The following is a 19,125-nucleotide window of genomic DNA, read 5'->3' as shown; positions in this document are numbered from 1 at the left end:
TAAATCAATAACAGTCACATGGCAACAGTGTCAGGTCATGTTAGCTACTAGGCTGAATTCAGTATTGAACAATTCTCACCATAAACTGAATACAGTGTGACCTATTAATCTTTCTCTGTCTCTAGGCAGTGTCATAACAGACATACAGTTTTATACACTGTACTTATGGAACACATTGATTAGGGGGTGCTAAAATATATCAAAAGTATCTGTACTGTTTATTCATAATCTAGCAGATATTGTGTAAAGTTATTGGAACATGGTATGGAGGAGAAGAATTTGAATACTATCCAGGTTATACAAAAATGTCTGCTGGCAGATATTGCAAAGCCACCCTTTGGCTCTCATGTCCTCTCACAAATATCTTCCCCCTTTTGAAGCTGATGTCACCGTACAACCCGCTATCTGCATCAAACAAACATTTCGACAAGAAAAGAGACAGAATGTGACCCACTTGTCCCCACCCCCCACCCCCTGTCCCAGTAGCAGAAAGTAGGTGAGCGTGTCTGTCTGGTAGCCTGCTGTCAGACCCAAGGTAATGCCAGCCTCCATTTTGAGGCAGGCGGGTAAATCCTTGCTGATCTGCCAGCTTGTTCATCTCCACTGAGGGATAACTGAATTTCTGAGGGCAGCAGGAGGCACGCAGATCTACACGGCACCCACTTTTAATGAACAGTCACATTATCAAAACTTGACTGTCTGTTTGGTAATATTATCTTGTTAAGTCAATCAACCAAACCATGGACTCTATCAATAAATTGAGAAGGAAAAACATTGATTTTGCTTTTTTTATTATTATTTAGAATTGAAGACATGAGCTCATGCAGATCCAACAAGAGGATGTGTGTGAATAAAAAGTGGAAGAACAGTCTTAAAGTGATTCTAATAAAATCAATCAGCCATCCACTGGTCCAGATACTATACAAGCCCTTTCTCTAAATTCTGCAACTGAAATTCTTCAGTCACAATAAAATCTGCAGCTTTTCAGTCATATCACACAATTCAAATACTGATTTTATGTAATGTTTTAGAAGCTTGCATTATCAAGGAGAGGGTGGCTGATAGTATTTAGAACCACTTCACTACAGCATACAGTGATAAAGATGAATAAAAACACAAACAGAAGAGTTCCCTGTGAGCTCACGCTGACTTTTTAAAGTGCAATTTCATTGTCGGATTTGTTGGATTTGCAAAAGCAGTGGTCGTAATTCACACAGGGACAAATGATGAAAGGTCCAACAAATGGTTACATTATCAACTACAGTATTAGTATCAAATGGATTACTACCTTATGGTATGTGTTTTTGTAGGTTGAAGGAGTTGTCGAATGCACTGTTGCATAGCCTGAAGGACGTTACGTTTTTCTGTTGATACCAAATACTACTCAGGAATTACTGGAAAGAGTGGGATTAGGTATGTCTAATATTGTTTGGCTCATTGTTAATTTTCATAATTGCCTGCTCTAGGCAAAGACTAGCATCTAGCTTCTCTAGCTTTATAGACTGTATATTGGTTTTGTGCTACTATGCTAAGCTAAATCAAAGCTTTAGATTTCCATCCATTGTTAATTTCAAAAAAAGGTCACAAGCACAGGAAATATCTCAACACGACATTGCTGCATGTGCAAAGGAAATGTTACTACATATAAAAGGAGCTGGGAGTTGTATCTTAACATAACACATAGCACTCAGGCAGGCACACGCACACAAACACACACACATTCTTGTACTTCTAACCTTGTGTGGACCCTCTGTGACATTATGCATTCCATAGACCTTTAACCTAACCCCAACTTTAACCTGAACCTTAAAACCAAGTTTTAACCCCTAAACAGGCATATGACAAAGTGAGAACTGGCAAAAATGTCCTCACTTTCCAAAAGTGTCCTCACTCTGTTGGTTAAAAACCAGAGTCCTCACTATGTGCAAGTACAAGAACAAGTACAAACACACACACACACACACAGTCTCTGCATGTACAGCAGCATGTTGCTCTGCCTTCATAAGAAAATGCCCTCAGTCCAGCTAAGTTAGCTTAACTAAAAAGATCAGATTACACACCATGATGCATGTAAAAAAAAACAAAACAAAAAAAAAAACCCACACACAATAAAGATACAGACGATGCTGTTGAAGCTGCAGCTTGACAGGAACACAAGACAGACATCTTCACTGAAACATTTTAACATACTAATGTTTACATATTTTAGATTTTATAGTATGTGTATTGCCTTTTTGGATGTGAATCTGTAGTGTGAGAAACATGTATGTTTGTGTGCACACTATATTAACGCCAGTCTTTTTCACCTTTTAAGACCTTGGAATCGACAGGACATGGACAGGAACGCAAACTGGAGTAATCTTGTGACTGAAGTCAATGGGTGAGCGTTTTTTACTGGCAGTTAATGGATTACAGATTTACAGACAGTGTGTTGCATGGATACAAAAGGAAGACGTAGTTGTTATTGGTCGAGGAACCTTTTTCAATACGATTTCCTGCATGACAAGTTACATCAGATGATACCACAACAGGACAGCCTTTCACTATTCACTTCTTTTTCTCTCTGTTTTCACTATTATACAAAAAAGTCATACAAAAATACCTCAGCATTACATTCAATGAAGGAATTTGTCAATTTCTGAAAAAAAGTGCTCTTGCATAACTGATCGTGTATGCTGCTTTCCTTCTCACTCTCTCTGTCACTTTCTCTCTTCAGGTAGTTTGTTTCTAGACAAAGACCACAAGGGAGATTCACAGTATTGGGGGTTAACAGTTGGTGGCCAGACTGTTGCACGTTTCACTCAAAGAAAAGTGCAAATTAAGTTGGGACAGAGTGTTCAGGGCGTGCAAGAGTTTAGATGCTGCCAGGGGGCCGCAGCTGCCAAGAGGGAGAGTTGGTAGCGGTTGGAGTTGCTGTGATACTGTCCTTGGAAGGGGACAGAGGAGACAAGAGGGGAGGAAGATACGTCACAACAGCCAGGGATGGTGATGTGGGGGAAAAGTCGATGGCAATACTGGCTCAGGGTCCTTCTAATCTAATCTAAGGTTGGCAGGAATCCAAGCTGAAACCAGCCTCTAAGACATTGTTTTGTCTTGTTTTTCAACATGTTCCAGCCAGCATTGGGGTCCTACTGTTGGAGGGAAATGTGGTAAGTTTTCGGGGTATGGGGTTCCAGCAAGAAGGATGTCTCTCATGCCTCCATATACTGAGGAGGGGGCTCCTTCGGTGGTATGGCTATGGCCTCCTCGTATGGTGGCAGTAGAACCTGAAATATAACGGAAAATCAGAAGCCGTCTCATTTCCAAAAACTTAAATGTGTCTTTATCAGGTGTGATGAATGAATGAGCAACTGGGCATTCTTACAGGGAAACTATTTAAATAAATGTACACACTCAGAATTAAGACACTCAACTAAACTGTTCTTCCAGGATGCTGTGTTTGCAACAATTAACGCTAGGGATTCACATTATTGGATTTTTTTGCCGATATCAGACATGCTGATATATAACTAATTTGGCCAATACAGATATCGATGTATCCACTTTTTTCCCCCGTCTAATTTTACTGATCATCAAGTCTCTCATGAAGTGGAATTAACATCAAGGTATGCATGCCGTTATCATGATGGCCCAACAGTAAATGGAGACATGAAATACGATTATTTTCAGTGTATGTAATATTCATTCATTGTGCAAAATAAGAAAAATACTTCAGCTAAGCATTGATGTTTTGTACATGCTCACTTTGTCAATAACTAAAAAAGAAAAAGAAATCAACATGTTGGCCGATACGATATTTCATTTTAAAGTCATGTTAGCTGATACTGATGATGTGCCGATATTATCTTGCATTGCTAATTATCGCAAATTCAGCAAATCACCATACCCTCGCAGTTTTGTCTAATCACCTTTACCACAAATTTGGCTATGTGAAACCAGTAAGATCTTATTTCATTGTGCTGCACCCAGAGTATTGATTCACTCAGCCCATCTCTCTCTGTCCATTGATCATAACACTTCTGCTGCAGAAGAAAGCTCTGTGCCTAGGATAGAGTCATAAATACAGTGACAGGGCTAACTGTTAGCATCACAGCTAACATTTCACAACAGAGTTTCAGTGTCAGTGTGAGACTGATGGGACCGTGTAACAGCTTGGTGTTGAATGTTAGCCATTCCTGCCATGTGAGCTCGTGCCTGGCACATAGTGCAGGAGTAGAGCAGGTAACGGAGACAGTCCTTCAGCGCTGCTTCAAACGGCAGCAACAGCTGATTGTCGGTGATCAGCTGTCAGCCCTCCACCCCCACCATCACAAAAAGATTCTAACTTTGGGAAACACTAATTTATTATGATAATAATCTCAGAATTTGGAGCAGCATCAGAACTGTTTTTAAAATTTTACCTTGTCATTTTACCAAAGGCTGTCATGAAATCAGGCATTTCAGGCCGCAACAATCCCAATAACCGTCCATGAAATCCTGGAGGAACTACCTAACATGGCAGCCAGTCAATATAGTAAGTAGCAAATAGAAAGTGATTTCAGGCAAAGCCTTAGTAACTGTTGCAGGGTCCTACTTCATCTTTTATACTCTTTATTCCATCCCCACAGAAGGCTTTTCTAGCTGCAAGGATAACGTCCACACACAGTCCTTTGCTTTAGAGGCCAGACTGCCTTCTCTCCATCAGAGTTTTTTTTTCTCTGTAAATGGTGTTATAAAACCAGCACTGCTGCTAATTCAGTGAGAGAGGGAGAGAATATGCTCCGAGGGGATGGAATTGTGAAGCAGCCAGGGAGGCCCGGCAAACACATCACAGGGAGGATTTGAAATGAAGCGGACAAGCAGACAATTATGTAACATGTCCAGAAGAAGAGAGGAGGACGGACAGAGATATATAAAGAGAGGAGGAGGGGTAAAAAAGAGAGAGAGATAGAGACGACCCTTGTGCATTTTAATGGCGTTTATATAAAAGCATGGCAGATAAGCAGCTGGGTACTTGATGTTCGAGGCAGTAAAAAGCCATTTAGACACACTGCTGGCTTTCTAATAGTAAAAATAGATGGAGTGCTCTATTCATTCAGCACTGTGTGTGGGGAGAGGGAATGCAGTGATAAAATCATGGCGTCACTATTTATGCTAATATAAGGGCTGTTTAACTTGGTTGTTGCATTTGAATACTTCTCTAATTAATATTCACACAGCTTGTGCTGTGGCCTTCACTTTGACCTAGTTGCCTCAGCTGTTTTGTTTTTTAATTTAAGTGTGTTCTTGGTTTCCTAATTAATTTGAATAAATAATAAAGACAGTCAGTAAGTAGTCAGTATTTTATCAATATGTATGATTTGTTCACTGAAGATTTAATCTAAGTATTTAAAGAAGAAAATGACAGCTTTCTATTATTTTTTTAACTCATAATAAAGCTTATTTTTCACAATGTGAAACAAATTCAGCCCAAAACACATTTGCTATGATCTCAGGTTTATTAAATTCCTGTAGATCTGATGTCACACCAACAACAGCAATCACCTCTGGATAGACGAGAGGGAATTGAATTGCGGAGATCTCAAAACTTGTTAATTTCTGTTGTCATTTTCAGCTGCTACTTCAACTTAAAAAAACATGGTGGTTCAACCCATTGGTTCTTTGATGAACCAAATCTACCAGTATACATATTCTAGCCATCAAAAAAAAAAAAAAAATTGGACATGGTGCGTCTGCAGCGCATCTATAGTTTCAGCCTCAGAAGACAGAGACACCTTGCACCAATGAGCCTTAGGAGAGACACTGTGTGCTTCACAGCTCACCGTCAGGTAAGGGAGAGGATGGAATCCTGACCCTGACGGTGAGAGACACCGTGCGCGAGCCCGGTATGCCTCCGACTGTTTGACAGTGGTTGTGATACATTTGTAGAGTTAAAAAACTCAATTACTCAGTACAATAATCTGCATCCAGTAACCGTTGGGTAAAATGTAAAATAATCATTGCTGTCACTGTGTGTGTGACAGGCGCAGCAGCAGGATCATGATAACTCAAGAGAAAGGAAGAGGGGCGCTGAGCAGACCAACTCAATCTCCAGAGGTGTTGGGTTCAATGACCCTTCTATGCAAACAGAGGGAGAGCATACTAACTTGAAAAAAATGAAGATTTTGATGTATTTAGGCAATTTATTTGTTCTCCCCAACATTGAAATGACATTCGACCTCTGCAAAAAAAACCCAACCCAAATATCTGAATCCCTAAATTGAAGACCAAATACCTAACCAATTAACGAATACCAGAATATTTGGGTCCAGCCCCATCACATACATTGCAAAAATATTCCAATAGGAAATACAAAGGGACCAATTTAAAATGTTTATGATGTCAAGTTTAAAATAGTCTTTGTTTCACTGTGCTTTGTGAATTTTAAGGTAGTTCATCATCAACTATGTCTTCCTCAAATGTTTTTATTTTTACAGAAAGACGTATTTAAAGGACAGTTTTCAAGATTTACGTCTTCAGTAGATATGAATTGGCCAGAGACAAGATAGGGGAGTTGGACAGTATTGCGAGACAGACTGATATTGTTTTTGGTATTTTCATTTGTTGTTCATAAAAAAAAAAAAACACCAACTGCAATAATACACAATATCACAGAAGAATTCAGTCTCATTACCTTAAACAACCCAAACAAAATGTGCACGTTTTTTTGGTTCCTTTCATGCTTTACATGCAAATCAATTTTCAATCATTTTTAAGCAAATTCGTATTTTATAAAGTGAATGTTTTCATTTCAAATGTACTTTTCTCTTAGAACTTGGTTGAGGGAAAGAGCTATTTAATTTCCTCCACATCTTGCTTTTATCATATCTGCAGACAGCAAAACTGACTGGCACAAATTCAATATTTGGCCATATGATACACAATATGATACACAGGCCCTACTGGATTAGCTCGGGGGATGTGGAGTTGGGTTCATAAGGTGAAAAACGTCAGCAGTTTGAACGAGGACCACGACAACAAGGAAAAAGTGACAGACGGATGAGGTGCTGCGTACTGAGACGTACTGAGCGGGTGTGAGGCAGATTAATGTCTTATGTATCAGTGTGGAGGATTACAGACAGACAGACAAATGGAAACCGTGACTATGCTTAAGCCTCTCAGGAGCCCCATGAGTCAACACTGAAGAAGATAAGTGGGATAGACCAACACCCGGCTCTGCACAGCCAGCCAATCACACCTCAGGATGACCTACAGCACGTACTGTGCTGCTATGCACAGCACCAATGTCACGTCACTGACTGTCAGATAACCGAGATAAAGTGGTTTCACTTCACAGTTGTGTTCTACTGATACTTTGCAAAACGTCTAAAGTCATTTACGGGATTTTATTATGAGACACTTATTTAATTACCTAAAATAAGTCTTAATTTTTGCTTATCTTAAATGGATACCTCATTCTCGTTTAAAAACACGTCAGTACAAACAGTCTCATGCACTGTGGAGGCATGTGACTAAACAAAGTTTTCTTCACAAATTCAAACTACTACTCCATAACAAATTAATTAACAAATGGTCATTTTGTGTGCTAAGTATTGTAATACTTTTGATAATATGCAAATCATGCACATTACTAACTGCAGGATCTCATACCTCTCAGTCTTGTGTCATTTCCATTTTGGCGATAAATAATGAATCATTAAAATACTACCCACAGAGTCTACAACTGTGAAAAAAAGTCGGAGGTGTGATATGTGAGCTATTTTATTACTTCATGGTGACCTCACTAACCTGAACCTCTTAGAAGTGGAAGTTATTGTGCATGTGAAATGACTTCATGACTGCAGTATACAGACGCACCAGATAAAAAATACTTTGTTAAAAGTCTTTTTTCATTTAGTTGTTTTTTTTGTTTGTTTGTTTGTTTTTCACAAATACAGAATATAAATAAAGATATTTCAACAGATGACAAGTTAGACATATGCTCTGATCTATTTCTTTTGTTATATTTAACCAGTTGATAAAATTATATCAAATCCCACACTGAAAGAAAAACACCTGTCTTTCGGTGTTACGTAAATTTAATTAATTTCTCACGTCTGAGGTTAAGGTTATTGAGGGTTTTTTTGTGAGTATTTTGAATTTAATAATATTAAAAATGATTTCTTTTAGACTCTAAATTGCTGCTCTAAGCTATGGAATATTTCCAAGCTATATAATCATACTATGCACATTACAAGTAATGCCTATAAGCCTTACCTTGCACATTTAGAGGTGTGAACTCACTGAGCTGCAATAACGTATAAAAGTTAATATAGTCTATGTTTTAGTACGGGTCAAAAAAACCTTACAGATGTTGAGAAAGAATCAGGTATTAAAATGATTGTGCCACGCATATTAACCAAAATAACTTTTGAAAGCCTTTATCTGAATTATCTTTTGCTTATATAACAAATCTAAAGCTTGTAAGCCAAAAGTCAATGAAGTTCAATTGCAATAATATTAAGATCTGAGTGAGGGGGATTTTCAGTGTGTCCTTGAGGTGGATGCGAGGACTCACCGTGGTGTCATTGGTGGTGACATAAACCAGTACCTCTGTGGTGCCCCTGCCGCTCACGTATCTGTAGCAGTTCCACACACAGCCAATCAGGTAGGCCTGTTCCCCAGGGAGGTGAAAACAAAGAGCAAACAATGACCTTTAACAACATTGTCTCCACTTTTCATTATTGCTGATTCTGCTTGCTATGATCTCATCCATTTATCAAGGTTAGGGATGGTGACGGCAGAGATGCATCATATCACTGCTTAATAAAGACTGATATTTCAACTACCTTTGCTACAGGACAGGCAAGGATACATGGTAATCTCATAGAAATAAAAGGATATTTTCCTGGACAATGTCACCCTTCGTGGCCATCCACCAACATTTTAGCCAGGGCAACTCACCGGGCATCTTTTGCCCTCTGTATAGCTATGGCAGCACTGAGGTTTAGGTTTGTCTGGCTTGGCAGAAAAACAGGAGGTTCATTGTGTATGTGTGTGATTAGCCTGCTGAGTTGGTACGTCTGCCAGCACTAACCGACAAACCAGGAAACCTGGCTGCCTACTAGCCAATCCCTTTACCATCTGCTGAGTTGACCTCCTTACTGCAAAACGAAATCTAACATTCTCTATGGCAATGATAATGTGGTGGGCTGGAGATATGCATCGCTACAAAGTCTGATTTTGACCACCTTGCCCACATACTTTCCATTCATCCAACCATCTGTCCATTTACATCTCTCTTTCTGTTGCATCCCTTTCTCTCCTTCCTGTCCATCTGTATCTGTCATTTATGCTAAGTGCAGTCAAGTGGAGGATGTTGGCTTCAGCAGGAACTTCAGCAGGTGTTGCCTCTGTGCTGAGAGCTGGATGCGTCCTTGAGGTTTCAGATCTGGCCCTTTTCCAGGGAACTGACCCAACTGTCGTCACTACAGTAGCCAATATATACTACATTTGCAGCCAATCAATAAAAATGGGTCAAGATTATATTTATGTTTAGAGCACACATTTACTGTACATTTACTGACATTTAAAGCACTAAGCATTTTAACCATCCCATATTCTCTCTGCAACAAAGCTCTGTGCCTCAGTCATGACATTTATAACTCTTCTCTTTATAATTCCAGCAGTTTATCTTCCAGTGGCTGCTTCCTATCATAAAGTCCCGGCTCTGGCTTTGGATATCTGCCGAGAACATTTCCAATCTGAGCTCGGAGGAGAAACAACTTGATTTGATTGTACAGATGACTGCAACTTCCTGTCCCAGCTCGTCCCTGAGCCCCAGAGCATGGCTACGCCTGGAGAGTCATCCATGCATTCAGGGGGAATTAGCTTGACAGGAGTTGGTTTCCTGTTGTCCCTGACCCGCTGCTCTCTGACTGTGTGATAATCTCATGAAGAACATCGATAATGGGAATGTTCGCAGTGGCAGATTCATTACACATGCCATATGGTTGGTAATGCATGAGATGTGCACAGTGTGGGACTTAATTGCCTTAATCACGTTGCAATATGACGAGAAAATCTATAAAAAGGCAGCTCTACAGGGAACAAATGTTCAGTGGGTGTGTGTAATGTGTGGATGTGTGTTGCATATCATTATATTTTACAAAATATCCTATCTTTTTAAACCATCAGTCAGATGGATGTTGTAGATTAAACTACTAAAGCCCAAAAAAGACCAAAGGAGGATCTGCAGTAATAAAGAGACTCTTTGGGCTTACCTTGAAGGAGAGGATGCAGCCAATGAAGAGGAGGACTGCAAAAACTAGGCACATATTGTTGGTGGACATGATGTCCTCTTTGTAAGGGAATGTCCCCGGCTGGAAGAGAGGGATATAAATTAAAATAAATAAATGACAGGAGTGACAATAGTTTCGATCTTAAACAGTCATGGAGTCTTAGGGCCCAGACTCACCAAACCGACATAAAAAATCAAGTGCTAACGAAAGCAAACTGTCACCTCATGTAACCTTTGTCAGAAAGTTGCATTTGAACATGCTGCAAAATTTACAGCCATCTGCAATTAGCACACAAGTTCTGCGCACTGTGTAAGAGGAAATTACTCTCCATACCAGCAGTCGATAGTCGACATTCACCATTCAAAAAAAAAGGGAAAACGGAAGACAGACATGACAGATTGCTAGATAGCCAGTTAGCACATAAACAACACAACCTGATGCAAATAGAGCAATGGGTATTTACCATGCACTGGTGAACAATAGTATTAACAATTATGAACCATTTCTGCTAAAGAGCTCAAAGATTTTTAAAAAAATCATAATTTTACCTAATACAACACTTGTTTCAATCTCACGTGCTCTTGACTTGGGTCATTTGTTTGCTTTCCTCACTTTCTTTTGTCTTCTTGTGCGATAAGCTCAACAGCCAATCAGAGTGATTTCATTCACTGGTGAGCTCCACCTTCTCTGACATGCTGAAGTGGACGGAAAAAAGGCAACAATGGCTGACAGTCGCTGACTAATACCAACAATGCGGAACACAAAAATCTGAGGCAACACTCACCGACGGCTAACCGTTGGTTTGGTGTGTCAGGGCCCTTAAACCATTGCTTAATCTACCTAACTAAGACCCATGTAATGCCTGGGTCACATGTTTTCACTAAATGCATCTTTAGCAGTGTTACAAAGCAATAAACCCTGAATCTGCCTTCTTGTTAAGCAGTGATCACAAATTTATTTTAACAGCAGGGAATTTATATTTCAAGAACAAAAAAAAAACCCTGCAGTTAAAAAGAAAAGTCATTAAAAGCAGGTGTTTGTGTTAACCGTAAGTAGTACTCACCAGCTGCTGGAGGTAGTCCTGCACCGTGTTGGGATAAACAACCACACTAATGGCTACCAGTGTGTTAAGGGCAAAGTCGAAGATTTGGTAGCAGAAGAATGGAATGATCCACGCAGCATGTTGCTATGTGGGAGAGATTGAGAAAAGATGAAGAAACTCGGAAAGAGGGAAAGCTGTTGTCTTCTCAAGTTTAGATTTCTGTCTGAATCCCATTTATGTTGTTTGTTTATTTACCTTGTAAGCACCATATGTTGCCATGCCACATATAAGAATCATGAGCAGGGATATTGCTGTGGCAATGCAGATATCTGCAAAAGCAAAACAAACAAACAGAGCAATGTGAGAACAGATAATCTAGTGAAAAACAGCACCAATATTGCACTGGAACTCCTGAATACACAGACGTAATCCAAAAGTCTTTATAAGGACATGGATTTTACAAAACAAAGCACCTTAAGTAACCTCACTATTTTTGGCACCCAATCTGCCTTGGACAAAACATGATCAGCACGTGGGTAATTGTTATGCAAGATGTGCAAAATTAGACTAAATGTAACACTGCTCTCATATTCACGTTACAGCTAAGTGATGAGAAGCTTGTCAGTGTAGCTGTAGCTGAGTAGTATAACAGGGATCCACTGACATTGAGTTAAAACAGGATATCTGCACATGTGCAACTTGGTGAAAGGGATCCCATATCACTATGCAGTAATGGCAGTAATTAAACTTGGTACACAGAAACAGTCCTGGCTGTGAAACAGTGGAATCAATGCACCCCTGGTACACTGTAAAATCTTGCAGGTTATCCTTACTTAAAAAAAAAAAAAATAATAGTAAAAATAAAATAATAATAATAATGATAATAATAATAATAATAATAGGAAACTGCCTGGTAAAAGATAAGTAAATAAAACTATTTTATCTTAAGTTCTGTTTAGTTTATACCAAAATGTCAAGTTTACTTTACTTTTATTTTATTTACATAATTTTGTGGTGCAGCTGCAACTTAAAAATGTAAAGTGAAAAGGACTTTGTTCTTTCTAAGTGTTAACAACTTATCTCATTCAAGTTAATCTAACTTAATTTTGCAGTGACAAAGAGAATTTTGCCAATGGTGAATTTAGGATATCTGCAAGTTCAATTTTCCTAACATGTTTAAAATACGCAAATATGACTGACTAGTTTGCAACCAGCAGCATACAGATGTAAGGCACAGTAAACTTGGTTTACTGAAGTTGCTAACATTTAGAAAGAAGTTCCTACAACTTCACAAAATTTTGTAAATACAGCAAAGTTTTAAGTTAACTTAATGAGTAGATATAAAGTAGGCATAGCTTAAGACTAACAGTTTTTTTTTTTTTTTTTTACTTTTTTCATGGAAATAGGTTTCCTAGATTTTCTAAAGTAAAATCAACTTATCAAATTTAGTTTGTAAGCATTAACAGAAAGAAAATATTTCCATGACTTAACGTAATACAAACTCCCAAAAAACTGAATGCAACTCTTTATATCACTACAACTGTTGGTGAGTTCTAACATTAAGCAACGCTGCCTATTACTGATACTGTGTTAATACCCAGGAAATTATGATACCCCTCCATCTTAATCCCCCTGCCACACATGACACAAGGACACTTACTATATATAAACAACACTTGCATAAATTGCATAATAACCCTTCACCTCACACAAACATCAACCACATATCTGAGTTAACTCTTCATCATTTCTCTGCATGGGACACCTGCCTGTTACAAAACCATGACACCAGCATGTCTCCATTGTTTCCCACTATTTCACCATCTCTGAATTACGCTGCACAAGCAACTACGCTATCAGAAAAGATGGCCCTTTAAATCCGATGGGAGAATTAGAGCAGTCGTTTTTAATCAGAGTAGCCAGTGACAGGGTCTGTGGTGTTCCAGAGGCGACTGTGATGATGATAGCTGCTGGAGGGCAAATACTGAAAACACACATGCACACTGATTTGTTCTGTATGGAGCAGAGCCTACTCAGCTACGTCTGTGCTGAGAGAAGCACTCTGGGAAAAAACGAAGTGGTGGGCAGAAAGGAGAGGCGTTTTTACAGCTGCAGAAACACATGGGGCTATACTGTTGATGCTATATAGGCACTATGTGGCGGGGCTGGGAAGTAAATCCAAATGATATTATTAGGGCCATTAAACTCGATACTGTCTGGGTATTTAGTTATTGTAATATTTTGATATGGCTTCTCAGTCTTAAAGCCTTATTACTAGGTATGCTTGCGTATAATATTACTACATTTTACAGTATATCCTCTGTCTATGTTTTTTAATGTGGTTATTTTTGTTTGTCACTTTTTTGTAATGCTGTCTCGGCCAGGTCTCCCTTGAAGAGATTGTTGATCTCAATGGGACTTGCCTGGTTAAATATGGGTTACATAAATAAAATAAAAAATTAGGCTACTGACCACAACAGTGTAACAGTTTTGAGCTTTTTTTTTGAGAGAATAACATTTAAATGATTTAGCCATAACGTGTCACTAGGATCACACACACACACCCCTAATCTCCAAAATTATGTGCCTTGCAGTAAAAATTGAATTAAATAGTCTTCTGGTGATATTTTTTCTGTTTAACTCCTTGTAAATAGTGTTGACAACAGATGAATTATTTAATTACATTTTTAAGTGCAGTGTTGACAAGTCTAATAACTTTTGATTTCAAGAAAATGGGTGGACAATATGGAGAAAATCAAATATCAGAATATTTTTTACCAAATACCTCAATGTCGATATTTTTTTTTTAAAAAATTTCGTCAATAAGATTTGACTCAGTGGTTAAAGGAGAATAATAGTGGAGTCTAATAAGTTCATAAAAATTACATGATTTTACTGTAATGTCTTTTAAAACCAGGAATAGGCATGCCTTACTATATTAAAGTATCTCAAATTTAAGACAATATCTAGTCCCATATCATAATATCAATATAACATCATTATATTACCTAATTGGAATATTGACAACAAGACCTTAGTGTTAATAACAAATAAAAAATGTCTTTATGATATGGTTCACTCAAATCATATTAACACATCTTGAACTTGCACTTTCTGTGCAGAATAAGCATCCCAGATTGAGGACATCTAATCCAATATATACCACATCAGATATGTAACAATGAGGGGATTACTGGCACTCACTTGCATCGTCCATGACATCTATGTCAGTCCCCAGCTCAGAGCTGGTAAGGTGGTAGCGGTACTGAACTGGGTCATTGAGAGCCGACAACAAGATGAGTAAGACCACCGCATTGATGAGCTGTGGGAAAATGAAGATCAATATTAATATTGTAGTTCAAAGTAGAGTTAATCATTTTTATGCTCTTAGGTTAACATTCAGAATGAACTGATCCGATGGATTGGGGCCTTTTTCTTGAAATGGGATAAAGTAATTTAAATATTAAAGTAATTACAGGTGAGGTACAAGATATTAGATAAGGATTTTGAATTGAGTCACAATAATGATACAATACAGGTCATCTGCTGAGTGTGGTTAGATCTTCCGGACAAAACTCCCAATGAAGCTTCCTGAAACGTTGTTCAGGGCTGTAATGTACTGTTATTTTTTTTATTATTAAAGGGGAATGCCACCACAATGAGGAATTTCAATATGTTATTTCCATGGCCTAGAAAAGTCCAATCAATGTTTGTAGAGGGTAGATTTATTAAAAGTGAGAGATATTTGTAAAAAATATCAATCACAAGTTCAAACCCTGAGCAACAATGCTTCGTTTGAGTAACTAACAGTCCAAAATCATAGATTCATATTATGATGATATAAATTGGAAAAATTATGCTGTCAGCTTCTTGACCGGCTGTACTATTATTTTTCATTATTAAGTTCTCAAATTATTATTTTTTTCTGATTAAAAACAAGACAAAAATAGCCAAAAATACCAATCACAAGTTCAAGCTGAAAGCAACATCTTCAAATTGCTGTGCTGTGCAACTAAAAGTCTAAAAAAAAATTATGTCAGTTTCTTGACCAACTGTTAAAGAGCAAATGTTGATGCATGAAATTGATATATTTGGTGAGCTGCTGGACAGGTGCATCTTTCCAACCTGCATGATTGAAAGAAATAACCTTATGAGTCCTACGTGTCAGTGTTATGTCAAAACATGTTATGTAGTTATCTTTTTCTGGCCTTGGCTCGATTTAACGACATATACTTGATTAGTAGTAAGGTCACAACGAAAGGCAGACGAAGGCTTATCAAAGGTCGGGGATTTAACAGGCTTAATGAACTATGTTTAAAACTTTAGTATATCCCGTGGTTAAAAACAGAAGCAAACTCTTTACGCCAACTTATTTTTAACCGGTTCAAATGTGGGACAAATCAGATTGGATAGGCTGGTAGGGTTGTTATTTCAGCATAACAAAAATGTAACGTTACCGAGAGCTAGAATGAATATCGTTACGGCTACAAAATGTCTTAATTTCTACGTACCTACATTTAATCAAAACGTATCTGCCCAGCTAACAGAGACTTCCTGAATGAACACGGCGGCTGTTGATTGACACACATTAGCGCTGTAACGTTAAACTCAACGTGAATCACAAACGAGTGCTGAAAACAAATGAAAAACAGGAGCAACTAGCTAACTTAGCGACTGCTGTCAAACTCGCTCGGCATTTATCAAACATTTCATCCATCTATTCGACACAATTTCCAATATTTGAGGACAGTTGGGCCTGACATCGAGTAAAAAAATTCACTTACCATATACCATATTCCCAGAATAATGGTGCCCGTCCGTACATGGCAGCAGAGGCAGCAGCTCGTCGAGTACCACCGGTCCCACGGCGAAATCATTATTTATCCTGCTGTTTTTTCCACGCTATTTCATGAATGCCGCCGAGGAAATGAATTATTCAAAGCTACTATGTCCTAAAAAGACGGAATAATTGGCGTCCTGGGTGCTAGGACCGCCACATCCAGCGTATGTTAGAGACGATGTCCGCCTGTTTCCGCAAGTGGACTCCTGACAAACAGAGAGCCGTTAATCTGGCTCATCCCGGAGTCACGTGACCGCGGGAGGATTTTGACCAAGATCCGTGGGATGGATGCAAAATGCTTTATAATCACACACAAAACATTTCAGCTCAGCTCAGCTCCTACACGATGCTTTCTTTCAACCTTTTTTGGGGGTGATTTGATTAGATTATTATGCACATATTCAAAACGACATCGTTGTGGCCTACATTTTCAGAAAATGAGACATGCAGGGAAACCCAGAAAACCCTCGAGGGGCTTGACAAGTGGGGTTCCCTATGAAACTATCCATCAGCACATTCAATCTCTTAACACTGATCACAAAAAATTGAAGCTATAATAAAATTATAAGAAGAGACAGGAGACAAGAGACAACAATAATTATGTAAAGAAAAAGAAGAAATGGTGCTGATGTCTTTCTTGAGTGACAGTTTCTTATTTGAAGAAATTAAATGCTGCACTTGTTTTATAAAAGTAGCTTCCCCAAAAGGTAGTTTTATCATATTTGTCTGCTCATTTGTGCATTGGCTTTTAAAGCAATAGTGTGGGGTGTGATGTGATCTGTGTAATATTTTGATGTTAGTTGGAACACTTCAATAAAAATATTTTAAAATAATAACTACTGTAAAAAGGAGGAAAATTCTGGGTACTTACCCCGCTCAGGGTCCTTTAAGCTGGGCAGGTTAAATGCCTTTTTGGTTGAAGTACTCACAGCTTTTATCCAGGCCAGTGTTAGAAGCAGTGGTGGATTAAGAACCTGAAAGACATACTTGAGAAACAGCACAGATTTTTTTAACCAGAAAATGACTTTTGTAGAAGTTAAAGTTATTGATTAGAATGTTACAAAAAATGGCAGAAATGTAAAAACTGAAGTACAGATACTCCCAAAAAATGCTCAAGTACTGTTATAAAGTATTATTACTGACATTATGTTACATTGCACTGCTGGTTTAAAGAAGATATTGCTCAACTTTTAAAGTGTCCCTAGCAAAAACTGTCCGGATGCATATCAGCCACAATGCATTGCAGTCATACATGTGATACAGGAAAATACATCCATGGTTATGGTTAAGTAAAACTAGGGGTCGACCGATATTGGTTTTTCAGGGTTGATACTGATACCGATTATTAGCAGTTAATGAGACAGATAACCGATATTTGGAACCAATATGCATTTACAGTAAAATCTTTCTGTCAACATTTAGAATTTGGAATATGACAAACTCCAACACAAAACTTTGTTTAAATGCCTTCGGCAAATGTTTAATCAAAACTGAAACTTTTAACATCATGTTCAGCAAGTTTCCAGCAATGTTTTTAAAAAATAAAGTCGGCCCCAATAATTAGGCAAGCCGAGAATCCATCGACCCCTATACAAAACAACATTTATTTTGGTGACTGGGTTCTATATGCACTATCTATTTCTGAGAATTCTAGATATTTTCAGCCTTGTTTGTAGGGACAAAAGCAAGTATTTTTGTAGGTTTGTATATTTATGTTTGTAGCAAATAAAGCAGGTATTTTAAGCCAAAACACTGTTTTCCTATCCCTAACCAAATGTTTTTTGTGCCTAAACTGAACCACATGTTAACCATGACTTTACTGCCACATAAAATTGAAAACGGAAGCAAAAGAAACTGAACATATTATTTCAATATATCTGCTACATATGACATGTGCAAATGCAACATATCTGTTGTTTACAGAAAAATGCAGTACCAACATTTATTCTGACTAATGGGTTGAAATAAATTGACTATGGTTTGATGTGTTTCATTGCAGAGTTAGAGCAAGAAACAAATCTTTCATTTCATGTCAGTTTGTATCCCCGTCTGTGCAAACATCCTGGATCAAGCCTGACAGATGGGCCAGTGACCACAGCTCTAAGCTCTGGTGGGTGGACCGCATCACCGTCACATTAGGGGATTTTCCTCTCCTGCCATGACTTAATACTGACCAGACTGCCACCTCTTTAAATGTTGGAACGCTATCTGAAGAGGACATCTCAAACTGAAACTCAAACTGTCCATTTTTCCAGCCTCAAGAGGGTGTTGGAAATATTAAACAGAAGAATTAATGTACGTGTGGAGAGAGCTCTGACACATTGACCTGAAATACAAAGCCTTATTATCCTTTTTTTTCCAGACCTAATGTAGAGCAAAACAATCCCAATAGGAGAACTGATGTACGTTTGACCATTTAATGTTGTCACTATCTACTGACTTGTTTCGGCATAGCACTATGTGAAGCCTGTGGGCTTCAGACACGGGGACTTTGGATGGGTCTTTTTTTAAAACAGCATTAGCGAGTGATTTTCATAGCAGGGCTTTGAGCGACGACAGCACCATCCATTAAAGAGTGACCTTCACTATTAATATATCTGCCTTTCATACACACAAACAAGAAAAATAAGTAGAACAATCCTCTGGCAGGGAAGAATTGAGAAAAAAAAAGATATCCCTCTGAAGCGAAGTTGAATGGACAGTGAGCTAGAGATTGAAAGAGATTAAAAACTGGTAAATCCTAAATGAACTGAGAGATAAGGGATGGAAAGCCTGATGAGACGAAGGAGGTCAGGCTCTATAAGCGTGCCATGCGACTGTCTCACCACACTGACTGGGGCAGCGGTTTGGCCTCAGGAAAGTCGCTGCAACCAGCACCTATCACAGGCCTGGCGGCTGACAAAGATTTGCACCGTGACATGTAGTGAATCCTCACTGTATTAATCACAGATTTTGGATTAGTTTGACATAAAACATGAAAACAA

General features: G+C 38.4%; 1 protein-coding gene across 1 annotated transcript; it reads right to left on the bottom strand.

Annotated features, from left to right (window-relative positions):
• Nucleotides 1-774: 774 nt before the first annotated feature.
• Nucleotides 775-16,346, bottom strand: laptm4b (lysosomal protein transmembrane 4 beta). Its single transcript, XM_042507078.1, has 7 exons — nucleotides 16,086-16,346; nucleotides 14,506-14,623; nucleotides 11,557-11,630; nucleotides 11,323-11,445; nucleotides 10,242-10,340; nucleotides 8,537-8,632; nucleotides 775-3,266 (listed from the first exon to the last, which is right to left on the bottom strand). Exons 1-7 carry the CDS (start codon nucleotides 16,176-16,178, stop codon nucleotides 3,192-3,194), a joined length of 678 nt encoding a protein of 225 aa, XP_042363012.1. The 5' UTR covers nucleotides 16,179-16,346; the 3' UTR covers nucleotides 775-3,191.
• Nucleotides 16,347-19,125: the final 2,779 nt, after the last annotated feature.

This window comes from Plectropomus leopardus, chromosome 18, assembly GCF_008729295.1.
Source record: "Plectropomus leopardus isolate mb chromosome 18, YSFRI_Pleo_2.0, whole genome shotgun sequence".
NCBI classification, from domain to species: Eukaryota; Metazoa; Chordata; class Actinopteri; order Perciformes; family Serranidae; genus Plectropomus; species Plectropomus leopardus.
Note: the sequence above shows the minus strand (reverse complement) of the source record. Positions and strands in the feature narration are given on the sequence as shown.